Here is a 14,093-nt window from a genome sequence, read left to right on the forward strand (position 1 = left end):
TTGTAGGCGTATTGTGGTTTTGTAGTAGTTACACAGCGGCAATGCCAGAAGCCACTAAATAACAGTCTGCCTTCCCTCCGGTTTCCTGCTCAATGGTGGGAAATTATAATTTTGACTTACTCAAAGGAAATTTCAACGCAGAGAGAGGCACTTACAAAATGATGACTGCATGGTGCAATTGGCTACGAGGGCCTCCATGGGGCACACCTGCGAGTACCATATAGAACCAGGTACCTTGTACACTAGGTGGGCAGTCCCCCGCAAGCCAAGTGCCTGCATCTGGCAGCTCCTGTAGGCATATCCGCCCGCGCTTCCACCAGGGCAGCAGGCAGGTGGTGGTAGTTATCAGCTAACCAGTGTGCTGTGGCGCGGAAAGGTTTGGTAAACTCTGCGTTAGTGCCACTTGGCAACAGGGTATTTTTGACCTTTTGGCGTCCCAAAATTCAGGAAAGGGCAAGTAATTGCACTCTCCTCTCCCCCTGGTTCCGCAGACTTGTCTGCCCCCCCCCCCCGGGTTAGCCTCCTGCAGACTAGAACCAGACATTAGAAGGGGCATCACATTGATAGTCGAGTGCTGGGGTAGATGTACCAGGTAAGACAGGGTCACCCTGGGGTTGTCCCCAAGTTCCGGGATCATAGTGGGTTGGAGCATTAAGTCTTCAGTCCTGGGGTAGCATCCAGCATCTCCTCAACCCAAGTAAGGCCAGCTAGGATAGATAAGTATCAGCGACTGGGTACATACACTGGCCAGCAGCATCATCGTGCCCTGTGGGCATGCACGCTTTACTAATACACCAAGCTGCAACAAGAAGGGTGCCAAGTGCATAACGAGTAAAGAGGTTTAAGAGGTGTGTCTCTGGCGTCACAGCTGGGTGGAGCCAGTCCCACGTAGAGGTATGCCCGGGGAATATGGTATGCTCCGTTAGATCCCATGACCTAGGCGCAGTACCTAAACTGGAGTTCGGAAGTGGCCACCGTCATGTGAGCGCGATATCTACTGCGCAGACTCGGATGGCCCTGAAGATCTCCAAGCGACCTCCGATGAGAAACGAAATGCTCCTTGTCAAGGATAGGAACGTGGAGGACTGCCAAGACCCAGACTAGTGTGAATGACTGAGGGGACAATGAACGACCTGTACAAGAAGGTTTACATGTTGTTACTTCGGAACTTTCACCTGTGAAAGAATACAATCGGGAAGATGTCATGCCCGGTCTCATGGGAAACAGGCAAACCTGGGAATATTGAAAAAAATTACAAAATTCAGAGGATTTAGCCAATGAGAACACTTTCTACTCCTAAATTGTTGCACATTGTCCTAAAAGTAAGGAGAAAATGAGTATATAAGGGGGGAATTTAGAAGAGAGTATTATTCCGTATCATTATTGCTGCTGGTGGCTGTTGGTGCGGAGAGTCGATTTGCTGGATTGTTGGTTTGTTGGCGCGATCACCCGGTCCCGTGGCTAAATTGTGGGGACTACATCGTGCTGAGGGAGATTTCCTGGACTTACCTGGGTTTCTCTTTGATTATAAAAGGACGATTCCATCTGAAGGGATTTTGATTTTTGCTGTGGGTAGACGGGTTCTTCTGGAAATGGTCGCCAATATTCAAATTTAGGTAAATATAAATGTTATGTCAATTTATGTTCAAGATCAAAGGTTGGAAATTGCGCAATAGAAATCGGATATGAACTGTAATCCTGAATATGCCACCACAGAGTGAATTACTTAGATAAACTAAACATTGATTAATAAGAAATGAGTTTGCGATTCTTTAATAAGGTATTGAAAGTTAACCGAAAGGTTCCGAAGCTTTAAATGTGTTTTAGCTGGTTCTAAATCACCATCAACCAGTCCAACTAATTGGTCCATCGACCAAGTGGTGGAGTGCCTTGATGTTAAAGTTAGGATTCTATTGGTGCAGATGTATATAATGTAAAGGAATTACTCCCGATAGGTAACAAGCACGTCCAGTGCTTCTTTTCCTCCTGTGCGCAGATTCGATTGAGACGTATGAGTGTTGGTGTTATGGGCCCCACCAATGAATGAATGTATGAATGAGTAATGTGGTGACGAGTCTGTGACATAAGGAGGATATGTACATTTGCCCTTTTCCGCTGGAGCAACCCAAAGAGGATAGAGGTTCCAGTTCAGATCACAGAGTCCAAGAACCCAGCAGGTAAAAGGAGGGCAAATTAAGGCTATTAAAAATCCAACATACTAAAAAGGGAGAAGGGGCCGAAAAAACATAGCATGTTCACTTAAGGATCACACCCGAAGACGAAAGAGGTACCAGTCCAGATAACGGATGGCAAACAGTCAGGAGGAGAAAGGGGGATATAAAACGAGAAAAGCAAGGAAGAAGGGAAAGAACACCCGGTAATAAGGCGTACGAGAAAACAGACAACAACGAACATAGTAGCCAAAATTCAATAAAAGTCACAATATATAGAATAGGAAGAGTATGTAGGATGCCCTCTATCGACCAGCAAAGTGAGCCAAAAGAGCCAGTAATACACATAGAAGCAGGAAAATTGGAGCAAGAGTCAAAGGAAGCAAAACAACCGGATACTCTACAGGAAAAGATCTGCAATGAACAAAGGAGTCAAGACAGACACATTGATAATGAAATCACGCACACCATAAATACTCAGGTAGAAAAAGAGGAAAGTGCGGGAAGTGCAATTTGCTCTGAAAATAACTTGTTGGAGAATACATCGAAATTAACGTTTGTGCCAGAATATTGCACAAAAGGAAGGCAAGATATATTAAATAGAGGGAACCTTTTAAGGTTGTTCAAAGAAATCCCAGAACTAAAAAGAATACCGTGACATGATCTTTTAGCCGTGGAATTTAAGCACTCCGCGGAAACCCCGGACATTGAAGAGACTTTGACTACCTGGTCCTCAAAGGAACTAGTGGACAGGATATATGCTACCAGAGTAATTTTCAAATTCTGGGGAATCGTACTGAGGCCTTACAAACACACTTAACCCTTCCTAACAAATCAGAAGTACGCACCTGCAAAAAAGAAAATAACATGCTTACACGGTGCCCGATCCACCACGCCACCGGGGCAAACAAATTCAAAAGAGGGCAAGGAAATAGCGAGGCAATCAAACCTTGAACAGTCTACAGATGGCAGTACAGACTGGTCCTGGGTGCCAAAAGTTCTTAGTAACACGCGTACCTAAAGAACAGTCAAACTCACTTACGATGGATAAAAGATGGGGGAAGATAGTTCAAGCTAATGAGCAGGATACAATAGAATCCCCGAGGCAGGATCACATGTTGAGGGATAGAAGGCAGAACAGGATAAAGATCTGTATGTGGAACGTCCACGGATTTAAAAATATGGGGCAGGACCATGAAAATCTGTCCTTCCTCGAACAACAAGACATAATATTATTTCAAGAAACGTGGAACATGAACCCAACAGCAATACCAGGTTACATAGGACATCACATTCTAGCAGAAAAATTTGCAAGATTTGGTCACTCAAGGGGAGGCTTATCAACATATATATTACAAAAACATGGTTGGCAAACAGAAGAGTTAGATGCCGGGGTAAACTTGCTGCAAGTTACAAAATTTACCGGAAAGCGAAATTCAAACAAACTAGACTGGCAATTAATACTAGTCAACGTATATGTTCACCCTGCAAAAAAAAAAATCAAAAGGAATAATTCACAACATTAATGAATCTGATCAGTCACTGCAAAAATCAGACGAATTCTGCCCATTGATTATTTCAGGAGATTTCAACAGTAACCTAATAAAACAGAATAACAGAAAGAGGCAGCAGGACTGGGGATACCAAATAATAACGCGAAAGTTAGAAAAGTACGGCCTGTCAATCCTGAATGGTAACATTATAGGGGACAGGCCAGCCGTAACAACGTACTCAAACGGAAAAAGCCGATCTACAATAGATTTGACCATCATTAGTAGCAATCTTGTCCCAAGAATAGACTCATTCCAAGTCTGCCCACGCATAGAAAGCGACCACTACCCACACATCACAAACCTAAATATAAACTTGACCTGGGCACAAAAAATAACCATGCTGGGATAATACGCAGAAAGGTTTAACCTGAGGAAATTGAGATGGCGAGGACTAAATATGACGACCATAATGGACTCTCTTAAAGAATACATGAGTCAACAGGCCCCTCGATAGAAGGAAATCAAATAAAAACCTGGGAAGACATGTGTCTCTTCCTTACCCGGAAATTTCAAGCTACCAAGAGAAACAGAAGAAGGATAGACATCAGAAAGGATCTATGGTTTAACCTTGTGCTGCGAGACGAAAGGAGAAGGATGGCAAAAGAGGCGCGAACCCATGACATAGCGGACAAAATGGGTAGGAATACAGATAAGGATAAACTAAACGATCTACAGAAGAATTATATGAAGATGCTGAGGGAAGAAAAGACAGAATATAAAGAAAAAATCTGGACAATACTATTGTGGGCAAGCACATTACCAAACAGTAAGGAATTCTGGGGCATCATAAATAACATGACAAAGGGAAAAAAATTACAACAAGAAGCGGGACTAGGAGAAAAAATCTGGATACAGCATATACATAATAGGTACAGCAATGCGAGGAATGATAAGCGCGCAACGGCAACAGACCCCTCAAAATCCCCAAAAGATCTAAGACCTGAAGGAGAAGAATATACCGGTCAAGCAGTAAGCTGCAACGATTCAAATGATCTGATCGACATAAAGCAATTGAGAGGAATAATAAAAAGATAAAAAATGGAGGGGCCGGCAGGCCCGAATGGACTGCCCAATGCACTATTTAAACATGCTCCGGTGTTTTGGGCTGACTACCTCGCGCCTCTTTTTAATCAGATGTGCAGACAGAACACCGTCCCCAAATCTTGGAAAGGGAACATTATTCCTCCCATATTTAAGCAGGGAGACCACAACAATCCAGAAAACTACAGATTGATATCATTGATGGATGTGGAGGCCAAACTATACGGATCATGCCTGCTTCTCCACCTGCAAGATTGGATGGATGAGGCACGCATAATCCCCATGTTCCAAACCGGCTTCAGACCAGGCACGGGCACTTTAACAAACCTGGCCACGTTGGCACTCCTAATCGAAAAAGCAAGAAAAAGGAAAACACGGTTGTTTGCATGCTTTGTCGACTTGAACGCCGCATTCGACAAAGTAAGCAGAAATCGCCTCTGGGAAAAACTAAGAGCATGGGGGCTACCGAGCAAACTACTGGATGCAATAATAGCCCTGCACAGTGACACTTGGGCAAGAGTGAAACTAGGCGATGGAAGTAGTACCACCACCAGTATTCACACCCAGCAAGGCCTAAAACAAGGCTGCGTCCTAGCCCGAGCTTATTCAATTTATTTATGGCAGATATCAGTAAACACATGCAAGCATCCGATTGCCATCCGCCAAACTTAGTGAAAGAGCCAATACCCTTCTTACAGTACGATGGCGATATAGTGGTGCTGAGCCAAAGCCCCATCGGGCTACAAAGAGCGATAAACAACCTAGCCACCTATCTGGATGAGACAGCTTGGAATTAAATAAAGACAAAACCAAGGTTGTACGCCTTGTGGACCCTAAAAAACCAAGTACAAATGGTTCGTAAATGGGACTATAATTGAAGAACAAGCGGCCTATAAATACCTCGGCTTAAAAATGGGGAGAGGCCCCACACACAAGGAACACAAAATGGACCTAAACGCAAAATCTCAATCGTTAATTTTTGCGCACAGATTATTGAACAAAAAACTGGGGTGCCCGAACCATGCACATCTTTTAAAAGTGATGGCTGCACAAATAGTACCGACATTGTCATATGCTCTAGTAGTTTGGTGTGGTAAAGAGGTGGAACTGCTAAACGAACTTCAGACAAAGGTTTATAAAGCTGTTTTTAATATACCAAGGTCCGCTGCCCCAGCTCAGATCCGGCTGGAATTCGGCCTTCAAAATCAGAAATTCCGGAGCATGAGCTGCTTCGTGAAACTGTCCCACAAATTCTGTGCATATGAACTGGGGACATTAAACAATCTATGCTGGAAAGAAATCAAAATCCAGATGGACCACACTCATGGGGAGCCTATCTGAGAAGATCATTGGCGGAACTTGATATACAAACGACATGGGACAGCCAGATGGACCGGGCAGTTTTTGGCAAATAGGATGGCAAAGAAGAAGTCCTTCTTAGAAGATAAAATAACGACCTCGAAAAGTAGGCATTGGTGGACTGTGATTAACTCCTACATATCAACAAAGCCTAAGGCCTATTTAGGTACTCATTTTAGTGTGGAGTTAAAAAAGCGTTTCACCAATTACCGTTTGGGCATGCATGACTCAAAAGATCTACAACCGTCCTGGAAAAGCAACCAACAAGCAGCACACTGTCGACTATGCGGTTTTTGTAATGAAACGTTAACTCATCTCTTGTGTGCCTGCCCCCCAGTTAAGGAAATAAGGAGGGGGCTTTTAAAACCGATTTTTAATGAATTGAACATTCGCACGTGCAGGCAAGCCGTGATACGTTGGTTGGAAGGTTCCTCTATAATCTTAGCGTGCCGGGGGTAAAATATCTGGAAAAAGTAAGGGAACTTCTAAGGCAAGCCAATTTAGAGGACATTGATAAAGTATGAACACGGACGGCAGGGGCTTCAAATATGGCTCTCCTTCTCTAGCCCAAGTAGCAAAAGGACTGCGATCCTATTTTACAAGATAATAGGAACAATACAGAACAAGCATTTACAATGCAATGGTCTCGGTATTGGTAATGTTAGAGCTATTGGCATTGCTCATGACATTATTTTTGTTTATGTTTTTGTTTTTAAAACATTTAAAGAAACGGCATTGTCATGAGCAATGCCAATAGCTCTAACTTTAACAATGCCGAGACCGTTGCATTGTAAATGCTTGTTAAATACAACTCAGAGATGGATTGGTAAAAAGAAAGTAGTGCAAATGTGCGATTGTGCATTTTTGTGTTGGAGAGGGTGGTGCCGTAAGGCTAACAATCTGTAAAGAGAACTTAAAAAAATATCAAAGGATAAGGATGAACACGAGATAACATACTAGAAACGGAAGTGGGGCGGATAGGTCGTGAAAACATGCATTAGACGGTTTAGGTTAAACCCGGGAATAAAGGCGATGATAATCGAGGCGTGCATCGGAAACGTGGTGAGGGGGCTCAAATAATACGTGTCTGAAGACAGATGGAAAATATGTGTCTTATTGAAAAGATGGAGGCATTGGTCTTATCCCTTAGAAATTTAAATTTAAAAAAAAGAGGCGCCGGGTATGGATGTTCTACGTATAATAGAGGGGTAGGGGAGAGGTATGGGCTGGATAGCGAGGTGGGGTGCGATGCCCAACAATTAAGACAAGTCAGCCACAGCGGTTAGTAGGTGGGAAAGAGGCACTAGGCCCGGAGAAGTGCCTTTTTGGACGTCTGTGCTGCTCTACTGGGTGCCAGAGAATGGAACTGTCCTAGGATTGGGTGAAAAATGTACCTCTCAGACTCACCTCCACTATCTTCTCACACTGTGTGCCTTTGCCGGCACCGGGCCCATCGAGGACGAACACCGCCAAAGGCTTCATGACAGAGCTTAGGATACAGCGAAGACTGGGAGGAATGCGGGACAGCGAGCCGAGGATACTGTACAAGATGCAGAGGCTGGTGAAAGGCGGCGCAGGACACACCCGAGGGAGGGGCGGTACACCCGGCCTCAGTGGAACCACGAAACCAGAACAGAAACCGGCAGGCAGGAGGGCTACTAACATAGAAGAAAGACTACCACGGATATCCTGATTCTAGTCTGACAATAGGTCGGAACTATGCAAAGTTAAAATAGGAAGTCTGATGCGAATATGTTATATTTCCGCTACTTGTTACTATGTGTCAACTCATATTTGTCAATACACAGTACATGCAAGTTAAATTCAAAATAAAAATCAATCACTTGAAGATGGCCGCCGCCTTTCAAATGTTCATTAAAGAACCTTTTACGGCCTCCTTCGAGTCAGCCATGTTGGGAAGTGGCGATTTTTAAGCCACTCCCATAGAGCAACGTGTTTTAAGGGAATTCTGGCATGTCGTCATTGCAAAGAGAGCAATAATTTTACTTTAGAAATCGAACGAGGGTTTCCTAATCAATATCATAAATTCATGTGAGACTTCCAGCTGTTTTTAAAGTGAGCACGTGGTATAAAAAGCTCTTACACTGGAGCTACAGCTCGATTTTACATCTTTAGTCAAATGATAATTGGAAAGGGAATCGTTCGCCAATGGAATTCGCTTTGATAAATATAAAACAAATCAAATATATTGCTTTCATCTTTGACACAGCCATAGCTCTTGCTCATGCATCAGCCTGAGCCACGTGGAACAAGTCTAACACAGGGCCCAACAGTAAACAAGCCGAGGGCACCGGAAGACACTACCGCCTTTCTCCGAGGCAAAACAGAAATGCCTCGGAGAAAGGCAACGGCGGTTTCGGATTCGGGAGCGTGTTCTCCTCTTGCCATTGGCTGGAGGAGATAATTAGACTTCTTGAAAAAAACACGCCCCCGAATCCGAAAAGGACGGGGCCTGTTCGGAGTGACGGACCTCTTCTCCAATGGCTGGCCAGCATTCAAGAGGCCAGCCAATGGAGAACAGGGGAGAAAAGGGGCGGGTTCAAGCCCCTCTTCTCCAAGTCATTAAATCTCGGATCGAGACTGCGCAAGCGCAGCCTTCGAGCCGAGACCTAAAAACGGCAGCTGACCAAACCTTACTGGAAAGTTAGGCATTTTATATGGACATTCTATCTTAAATAATTTAACCTTTGGATAATTTTGGTCACTTGAGCTCCTTGGAAAGTTGTGAATAATAGAACTTTCACAGATTGTTTAACCAGTTAGCCAACATTTTATGATCTTTATTAATGTTATTCAGATTTTAAAAGTTTGCCGAGCTCATTACTTATAAAATGATATTTAATGGAAGAAAAAGCTTAATACTTTTTTAAAGTGTAAATTGTAACGATTTTAAGTAATCATATACAATAAACTTTTGACTTGACTATCCAGTGGCTGTTTTCATTGATGCTAAAGTAGCGCAGTAGATTAAGATGCCTGCTGCAGAGAACATGTCCTTGTGTGTTCAGAGGTTTCCAGGCAACAATAAAAATGTAAAGGTAACTTTGGTGATTAAAGTTTGTGCAGGAGAGAGACATTAAAGTTGTATCTAGTGGCTGTTCCGACTCATGTTAAAGTGAGGCAGAGCATTAAGAGCCCTGGTGCAAAGAATATGTCCTTGTGTGTCTGTAGGTTTTCAGGCAATAATAAAAATGTAAAGGTAACTTTGGCAATTAATATTCCTGCTGAAGAGAGATCAGAGTTGTATCTAGTGGCTGTTTCCACTCATGGTAAAGTAGTGCAGAGGATTAAGATGCCTGCTGCAAAGAACATGTCCTTGTGTGTTCTGAGGTTTTCAGGCAAAAATAAAAATGTAAAGTTAACTTTGTAAATTAATGTTCCTGCAGGAGACAGATCGGAGTTTTATGCAGTGGCTGTTTCCACTCAAGCTAACGTTTCGCATAGGATTAAGTTGCCTGCTGCAAAGAACATTTCCTTGTGTGTTCAGAGGTTTTCAGGCGACAATAAAAATATAAAGTTCACCTTGGCAAATAATGTGTCTGCGGGAGAGAGATTGGAATTTTTTCTAGTGGGTGTTTCCACTCATACTAAAGTAGTACAGGATTAAGATGCCTGCTGCAAAGAACATTTCCTTGTGTGTTCAGAGGTATTCAGGCAACAATAAAAATGTAAAGTTAACTTTGGCGATTAAAGTTCCTGCGGGAAAGAGATGGAAGTTTTATCTAGTGGCTGTTTCCACTCATGCTGAAGTAGCGCAAAGGATTAGGATGCCTGCTGTAAAGAACATGCTCTTGTGTGTTCAGAGGTTTTCAGGCAACAATAAAAATGTAAAAGTAACTTTGGCGATTAAGGTTCCTGCAGGACAGAAATGGAAGTTTTATCGAGTGGCTGTTTCCACTCATGCTAAAGTAGCACAGCAGATTAAGATGCCTGTTGCAAAGAAACATGTCTTTGTGAATTAAGAGGTTTTCAGACTACAATAAAAATGTGACGGTAACTTTAGCGATTATTGTTTATCCTGGAGAGAGATGGGAGTTTTGTGCAACAATAAAAATGTAAAGGTAACTTTGGCTATCAATGTTCCAGCTGGAGAGAGATGGAAGTTTTATCTAGTGGCTGTTTTCACTGATGCTAAAGTAGCGCAGAGGATTAAGATGCCTGCTGCAAGGAACATGTTTCTGTGTGTTCAGAGGTTTTCAAGCAATAATAAAAATGTAAAGGTAACTTTGGCGATTAAGGTTCCTGCAGGACAAAAATTGAAGTTTTATCCAGTGGCTGTTTCCATTGATGCTAAAGTAGCACAGTAGATTAAGATGCCTGCTGCAAAGAACATGTCCTTGTGTGTTCAGAGGTATCCAGGCAACAATAAAAATGTAAAGGTAACTTTGGCGATTAATATTCCTGCTGAAGAGAGATCAGTTTTATCTAGTGGCTGTTTCCACTCATGCTAAAGTAGCGCAGAGGATTAAGATGCCTGCTGCAAAGAACATTTTCTTGTGTGTTCAGAGGTTTTCAGGCGACAATAAAAATTTAAATGTAACCTCGGCAAATAATGTTTCTGTGGGAGAGAGATCGGAACTTTTATCCAGTGGCTGTTTCCATTGATGCTAAAGTAGCGCAGTAGATTAAGATGCCTGCTGCAAAGAACATGTCCTCGTGTGTCTGTAGGTTTTCAGGCAATAATAAAAATGTAAAGGTAACTTTGGCGATTAATATTCCTGCTGAAGAGAGATCAGAGTTTTATCAAGTGGCTGTTTCGACTCAAGCTAAAGTTTCGCAGAGGATTAAGTTGCCTGCTGCAAAGAACATTTCCTTGTGTGTTCAGAGGTTTTCAGGCGACAATAAAAATGTAAAGTTAACCTTGGCAAATAATGTGTTTGCGGGAGAGATCAGAGTTTTATCTAGTGGCTGTTTCCACTCAAGCTAAAGTTTCGCAGAGGATTAAGTTGCCTGCTGCAAAGAACATGTCCTTGTGTGTTCAGATGTATTCAGGAAACAATAAAAATGCAAAAGTAACTTTGGCGATTAAGCTTCTTGCAGGACGGAAATTGAAGTTTTATCTAGTGGCTGTTTCCACTGATGCTAAAGGATCACAGAGGATTCAGATGCCTGCTGCAAAGAACATGTCCTTGTGTTTTCATACGTTTTCAGGCGACAGTAAAAATTATAAAGGGAACTTTTGCGATTAATGTTCCTGCTGGAGAGAGATGGGAGTTTAATTTAGTGGCTGTTTCCACTCATGCTAAAGTAGCGCAGAGGATTAAGATGCCTGCTGCAAAGAACATATCTTCGTGTGGTCAGAGTTTTCCAGGCAACAATAAAAATGTAAAGGTAACTTTGGCAATTAAGGTTCCTGCTGGAGAGAGACATTAGAGTTTTATCTAGTGGCTGTTCAGACTCATGTTAAAGTGACATAGAGGATTAAGAGCCCTGCTGCAAAGAACATGTCCTAGTGTGTTCAGAGGTTTTCAGACAACAATAAAAATGTAAAGGTAACCTTGGCTATTAATGTTTCTGTGGGAGAGAGAGGGATGTTTTATCTTGTGGCTGTTTCCACTCATGCTAAAGTAGCACAGAGGATCAAGATGCCTGCTGCAAAGAACATGTCCTTGTGTGTTCTGAGGTTTTCAGGCAACAATAAAAATATAAAGTTAACTTTGGAAATGAATGCTCCTGCAGGAGACAGATCAGTTTTATCCAATGGCTGTTTCCACTTATGCTAAAGTTTCGCAGAGGATTAAGATGCCTGCTACAAAGAACATTTCCTTGTGAGTTCAGAGGTTTTCAGGCGACAATAAAAATGTAAATGTAACTTTGGCGATTAAGGTTCCTGCGGGAGAGAGAAGGAAGTTGTAGCTAGTGGCTGTATCCTTGAAGGAGTATGTGGGGATGTGTGGGGTCTAAAGTGGAACTAGATTTCACTTTACTAAAAAAGTGTTGGAAGAGTTTATGTGGTAATAGGGAGGGGGCGTTTGTGAGGCAAACGGTGGGTGAGTCCAGAGTCTTTCTCTTTGGGGTAGAATTTGGTGTATTTATTCTACTTTATGGGGAACAGTGAATTTCAGAGATTTAAAAAAAAGAAAGTTGCTAGATCATTGCAATGAGTGACTGTGTGCTCTGGGAAATTGCCGCCAATCGATATGGTTATGGATTTAACAGTTTGAAAACACAAACAGTAAACGTAAGAATTAAGGACAGGCCGGTAGTTTTGATATTTTACTATTATAAACATGTTAGATTGGTCCATGGGGCCATGCATATTACATTTACCCTTATTGCCCTTTCAATAGTTTGCAGACAAGCATTATTAATCTCATTACAATTGGTGATTTTTGTTGTAAAGATGCATATGCCACCCACATGCACCCCAGCACACTAACCACATGCATCCCACCAACACACACCTTATAACAACACACCACACCATACCACTGCCCCATGTCACTGCACTAGACACCAAGTTTGCAGCACGGAGCACAGCAGCCACACTGCTCTACAACATACGTAAACATTTACAAGCTCCTAAAGGCGAGACCTGCTGGCTATGCCAATGCTTGTTTAATTCTGCAGAGACTTTATGATATGTTACATGCGGTTTGGTGCATGAGTCACACGGCAAACATTGTCTGCCCTTGTTTTAAAAATGTACATGGAAAAGAGATACATAGTTTCACGTGAGGCTTCTGGTTGTCATGGAAACAGGTCAGAGGGTCATTGTGAAGAAGGTCCTTTGGAATGTTGGGGTTTGAACCGTGGATGGCAGTTGGGGGGGGGCAGGGGGGGCTCACACCAGCCTCAGCTCCGTTCCTCCCCAGAGACCGAAGATGGGGAAGAGCCTCTGCGTGAAGGGCGCCTGCGGGAAGGAGTAGAGAAGCTCCATGGAGTCAGCATTGTACAGGGACAGCCGCCCCCCCTCGTAGTCCAGATACACCCCCAGCTTCAGGGGCTTCTCACAAGGGGACAGAGGGGTCTCAGGGCAGGTGAGAGCCTTGTACTGACCCTCACACCCCCTCACAGCCCAGACTCCCCCCTCAGGTGACCATGTGATGTCTCCCTTCCTGTTCACAGACTCTGCCGTGACCCCCACACGCCACCGCAGCCCCTCCTGCAGCAGCTGCACCTCCCAGTAATGTCTGCCGGAGGTGAACCCCTCGCTCCCCAGCACACAGGGGAAGCAGGAGGTGAATCTCTTGGGGGGGTCCGGCAAGGGCTGTGCTGTGCCCATCCGTCTCACACGTCGCCCCCCCTCAGACAGGAGGAGCCGAGGATGAGCCGTGTCAGGATCCAGAGTCACCATCACTGCAGAGAAGAGATTCACAATTAGAGATTTAACGACACAAAGAAAGGCTGTAATTACTGCTTCTGTTTTACATATGATTAATGTACACCACACCTGGAAGGAGCATGCAGCGCTAGAGAGCGTGCGGCACTAGACTGCTCACTACACTAAAGCGAGCGGCACTAGACTGCTCACTACACTAAAGCGTGCGGCACTAGACTGCTCACTACACTAAAGCGTGCGGCACTAGACTGCTCACTACACTAAAGCGCACGGCACTAGACTGATCACTACACTGAAGCGCTTAGGCACTAGACTGCTCACTACACTAAAGCGCACAGCACTAGACTGCTCACTACACTAAGGCGCACAGCACTAGACTGCTCACTACACTAAAGCGCACAGCACTAGACTGATCACTACACTAAAGCGTGCGGCACTAGAGTGCTCACTACCCTAAAGTGCGCGGCACTAGACTGCTCACTACACTAAAGCGTGTGGCACTAGACCGCTCACTGCACTAAAGTGAGCAGCACTAGATCGCTCACACACTAAAGCGCACGGCACTAGACTGCTCACTACAGTAAAGCGCATGGCACTAGACTGCTCACTACACTAAAGTGTGCGGCACTAGACTGCTCACTAAACTAAAGCACACAGCACTAGACT

At 43.7% G+C, this 14,093-nt stretch overlaps 2 protein-coding genes across 5 annotated transcripts in view; one reads left to right on the forward strand and one right to left on the reverse strand.

Moving 5' to 3' along the window:
* Positions 1-14,093, forward strand: part of LOC146869362 (keratin, type I cytoskeletal 14-like) — a 186,612-nt gene that overhangs the window by 96,795 nt on the left and 75,724 nt on the right. The window lies entirely within an intron of this gene.
* LOC146869365 (E3 ubiquitin-protein ligase TRIM39-like) overlaps positions 12,349-14,093 on the reverse strand; it is a 49,540-nt gene continuing 47,795 nt past the window's right edge. The window contains exon 6 of the mRNA XM_085652096.1: positions 12,349-13,444. Within this exon, the coding sequence (XP_085508222.1) occupies positions 12,930-13,444 (515 nt within the window). The 3' untranslated portion in view covers positions 12,349-12,929. The remainder of the gene's footprint in view (positions 13,445-14,093) is intronic.

The sequence above is a fragment of the Triturus cristatus genome, chromosome 1_1 (genome assembly GCF_964204655.1).
Source record: "Triturus cristatus chromosome 1_1, aTriCri1.1, whole genome shotgun sequence".
In the NCBI taxonomy this organism is placed as follows: domain Eukaryota; kingdom Metazoa; phylum Chordata; class Amphibia; order Caudata; family Salamandridae; genus Triturus; species Triturus cristatus.